At 40.1% G+C, this 4,469-nt stretch overlaps 1 protein-coding gene across 1 annotated transcript; it reads right to left on the bottom strand.

Annotated features, from left to right (window-relative positions):
- Positions 1 to 132: 132 nt before the first annotated feature.
- On the bottom strand, positions 133 to 3,023 carry zgc:103759 (U8 snoRNA-decapping enzyme). The gene is made up of 5 exons (XM_026331740.1): positions 2,951 to 3,023; positions 2,665 to 2,796; positions 2,393 to 2,433; positions 680 to 926; positions 133 to 571 (listed from the first exon to the last, which is right to left on the bottom strand). Exons 2-5 carry the CDS (start codon positions 2,794 to 2,796, stop codon positions 326 to 328), a joined length of 666 nt encoding a protein of 221 aa, XP_026187525.1. The 5' UTR covers positions 2,951 to 3,023; the 3' UTR covers positions 133 to 325.
- Positions 3,024 to 4,469: the final 1,446 nt, after the last annotated feature.

The raw sequence follows: 4,469 nt of genomic DNA, 5'->3' as shown, positions 1-4,469 counted from the left end.
TTCATCATAACATTAGGATATAAAAAGATGGAGGAGTGTTGATTATCAAAACAGCTGCTTTTAAATCATAATACATGCTTGAAATCATGCAAATGATTCAAAGGAGTAAAATTACAGACAAGGAATATGATGGACAGTGTGAGTGATTTTATTTCCATTAATAGTTAAGTAGTTGATAATGTCTTCTTCAAATGGCTTGATGCACAGCATGCATTTATGAGTCACCAGCTCAGGATCAGTGTGGCAGCATGTGTGAGTAAAGAACTGTGTTGCTGTATTTATGTGTATGCTTCAGAGAATGTGCTCATGTGCATCCAGGTGTGTTTCAAAACTGTTTCCTCTGCCCCTTTGTCAGCATGAGGGCCGCTTGCAGGTCCTCTCTGGAGTGGGTGTGTGTCTTTAGAGATTGTGTGAGGGCTTTTTGCAACTCCTGGGGGGCGATCAGGTTGAAGTGCAGCAAGGAGTCGACCAGCTGGGAACGTGCATTGCCGATGAATGAGTGGGACAGGAAAGATGACAGACCTCCTCCACCTTTTGTGGTGTAGAGTGGGACTCTGACCATTCCCAGAACCTGGACAGGGGAAGAAAGAGAGAGAAAACAGGTGGACCAAGTACAAGACAAGGTAAATGGCAGCAATCAGTCATGCTTGAAGGAAAATAACACATGCACACTCATTACCTCATGTCCATGATCTTTCGCAGTGGATGCAGCTGCTCTCTCTACCTCCCTTATTTGCTCTTCCTCCATCTTCTTCACATAGAAGTGAGTGATAAGACGGGAAGACGTGGAGGATGACGGGGATGAGGCAGGGGCATAGCAAGAGTCTACATGATCTTCTACTGACATAGGAAGAGCCACACCCAGCTCCTCTGATAATTCTCTGGTAAGGCCTGCCTCCAGAGTCTCCTTTGATGGGTTAACGAGCCTGAAGTTAGGAAAGTGGGGGGTCAAAGGTCAGAGTCAGATATGAAAGGAGACACTATACCTATAGCACTCTCCTGAGACTACTCAATTAAGTTGATTGAAATGTTCATTGAATTTTAGAGATCAAATCTAGTTTGCTGAGTTGGTGCAAATCCACTTCTGCCTCAGGTCAAAAAAAAAAAAAACTACAACTATGAAGTGCACGTTGAATAAATAAAACCTTACTCAGTTGAGCCCATGTCATATGAAAAAATTATTTTACATCTAACAAGTGGCCCTGATAAAACACCTTAGTGCAATTTCATTCTATTTCTTGTTTTTTTTTTTGTCAAATTCTTTTTTATTTCTGAAGCAGCAGATTTTTAATATTGTTGTCATTGTGTCATTTAGACAGTGCTGAGTCTACTACAAGGATGCAGTGTGCTCACTCAAAACATTTTCAGTCTACAGTCATGCCACAAATGTTAGAGGAACAATCTCAAATCACTAAAGAAAACAGGCACATATGTCTGTTCAAAACTGCTTAGCAATTTCTCCAATAATTGTTGAGATTGTTATCAATTTCCCATCACTTAAATCAAAAGTGATGACAAATTGATAATAAAAAATGACAGTAGATTTAGACAGTACTATGCTAATGGCGCACTTGATTATTTGCTTATGTCTTCTTTTGCACGTCATAATGATTTTTTACCTCCTGCCAATAACACAAGTAATAAACAATATGTTTGATGATGGGAGTGTGGAAATGATGGGACAAGTACTTATTAAAAATACTAAGATACCAGCAAGAAAGCTGTAACAGGAAAGTGGCTACAGTCTGAACCTCTGACAAGGGCTGAATGGTTGGACATTGTAATGAGTGCTCAAAATTTGGAATGACTTTCTCATTAAAATTACAGATGGACACATATTTTCAACACTGGGAAAGATTGATTGTGTTTATGTCTTTATGCTGTGTAAACTGACCTCTGTATGTAAATGTTAATATGACTTATGCAAAGATGCAAAAGTGACCAGTCAACTGTTTGTCAAGTTCATTCCTTAAAAAATAGAATAATAATTAAAAAAAATAATGTTTTTTGTTACATAATTTCACTGTGTTGGAAGACAATGCCCCAAAATTTCTGGCATTGACAACTGCAAACCACAGATACAAAAGTAAGAGTGATTCACATCAAGTTGAGTACTAATTAACCAGTATATGTCTGACAATTACAGTTTTTTAAAATGGGTTTTAAGGCAAGATAAGGCCATTTACACAGGAGCCTGCATATTTTCTTATCCGTCACTGTTCATATTTGTGTATTCTGGTGGCGTACTGTGAATGTTTACTCTGTGCTGTAAAGGCTTATATCTTTTGACAGCATTCATCTGTGAAAGCAAGACTCATAAATGAGCTGTGTGAGCCAAACATACCTGTACACATAAAAGGATAAAACAAAAGCAGCACCAGAAAAGACTCACCCGCCAGGGAAACCCAGCAGACCGTCAAACCGCATCTGCATCTGTGGGAAATGACAGAGGATATCACACACTCACACACACACATACACAACAAGACAGGCACACACACAGAGACACTCAGGCACAATCAGGAGTGTTTTTATGCAAACAGTAAAAACAAATGTGTATATCACTTGGAATTGTGCAAACGTCCCCATTTACATCCACATACTACACTTGCAAAACATACACATAAACACACACATGCATAAACACATAGAACTTGTCCTCACTAGTATGATATGTCTGATGGGAATCCTCCCAAACAGCTGAGTTTTTGTGTCAGAGTAGAGCATCACGTGGCATGCATGCCTGCAGCCTGAGCATGCCAACGCCTCTGCTCTCGACAACTGTCCACTTGCCATCTACAAGTTTACACACAAACACGGTGCAAAATTACAGAGTCACAGTTCAGTGCTTCCTGATTATTCTGTCCTTTTGTGATATGCTGCCAATGTGACACAATTTATCTCTCTTCTCTTCTCAAGCGCTCATATAATTGAATCCCTTGTAACGAACCTCAGTGAAACTAGTTTGAAGGCCGGTGGGCTTGTCTGTAGAAACACTTGACAGCTTTGCAGAACCAGGAAGCTTAAAGGAACATCACTGTGACTTTTATCAAAAACTCTTTAGCTCCCTCTATTGGTGTGGAGGAGGTTGAAAACTGAGGGAATCTGCCCTGGACTGAACTTTTCAGTCATTTATAGCCTATTGTTTGTGTTTCAGTGTTGTCAGATTTATATTTATTTATTTTCTCTACATTCTTTACATTCATACAGTATTTACATGGAATTACTTTAATTTCAGGTAAAGCTCATTCTGAGCATTTCCCACTATTTGACTACAAACAATGATGTGTCTGAATATGATCCAACAAAACATGATTTGCAATAACAAAATTACATGAATAGATTTTTTTGTGGAATTTTGGGGCTGACCATATGCGTTATTTTTAGAAAGATTTAGCAAATTCTAATACAGTACACTCTAATAATTCTGTTCATTTTTCAATACCTTAAAAAACACGTTTTGTTTATTTATGAAATAAATTACCAAATGGTATTATAAGGTGATGAGACAAAGTAGGCCTAAGCGAGCACTTCGGAGTGGCATGGTTAAAATTTGTGGCAGCTTATAGCATTGAATTGCAACGGAATGAGCGTCCTCTGATGATTGTTCTCATGTGCAGGGTGGGAGATCTGAAGGTGCGTTTTCCATTTATTACTTTTTAAACACTAGGGCAAACGCGCTGCAAAAGCAAATACTATAAGCTGCGTCATTACGCAGCCTCCAAAATGAGACGTGACTTATGTCACTACATGTGTCTCTCTCGCCTCTGTAAAAGTTCTTTGTTCATAGCACCCCTCAGTTCGGGGTCCCCCTATCGGCCTGGTGCACTTCCGTTGTGTTTTCTCTTTTGCAGCGTTTCTCTCTTGCAGCGTTTTGCTTTTGCAGCATTTCTCTCTTGCAGCGTTTCTCTTTTGCAGCATTTCTCTCTTGCAGCGTTTCGCTTTTGCAGCATTTCTCTCTTGCAGCATTTCTCTCTTGCAGCGTTTCTCTTTTGCAGCGTTTCTCTCTTGCAGCGTTTCTCTTTTGCAGCATTTCTCTTTTGCAGCGTTTCTCTTTTGCAGCGTTTCTCTCTTGCAGCGTTTCTCTTTTGCAGCATTTCTCTTTTGCAGCGTTTCTCTTTTGCAGCATTTCTCTTTTGCAGCGTTTCTCTTTTGCAGCGTTTCTCTCTTGCAGCGTTTCGCTTTTGCAGCATTTCTCTCTTGCAGCGTTTCTCTTTTGCAGCGTTTCTCTCTTGCAGCGTTTCTCTCTTGCAGCCTTTCTCTCTTGCAGCATTTCTCTTTTGCAGCGTTTCTCTTTTGCAGCGTTTCGCATTTGCAGCGTCTCTCTTGCAGCGTTTCTCTCTTGCAGCGTTTCGCTTTTGCAGCGTTTCTCTTGCAGCATTTCTCTCTTGCAGCGTTTCGCATTTGCAGCGTTTCTCTCTTGCAGCGTTTCGCTTTTGCAGCGTTTCGCTTTTGCAGCGTTTCTCTTG

This window comes from Mastacembelus armatus, chromosome 7 (assembly GCF_900324485.2).
Source record: "Mastacembelus armatus chromosome 7, fMasArm1.2, whole genome shotgun sequence".
Taxonomy (NCBI): Eukaryota; Metazoa; Chordata; class Actinopteri; order Synbranchiformes; family Mastacembelidae; genus Mastacembelus; species Mastacembelus armatus.
Note: the sequence above shows the minus strand (reverse complement) of the source record. Positions and strands in the feature narration are given on the sequence as shown.

What these genes read in the sequence shown, in the direction of transcription:
- zgc:103759 (XM_026331740.1), bottom strand. Translation starts at nt 2,796, where the DNA reads ATGGCAAGTGGACAGTTGTCGAGAGCAGAGGCGTTGGCATGCTCAGGC. An exon ending in CCATCAGACATATCATACTA is followed by an intron (nt 2,434 to 2,664) that starts GTGAGGACAAGT and finishes CATTTCCCACAG; the next exon opens with ATGCAGATGCGGTTTGACGG. An exon ending in CGAAAGATCATGGACATGAG is followed by an intron (nt 572 to 679) that starts GTAATGAGTGTG and finishes TCCCCTGTCCAG; the next exon opens with GTTCTGGGAATGGTCAGAGT.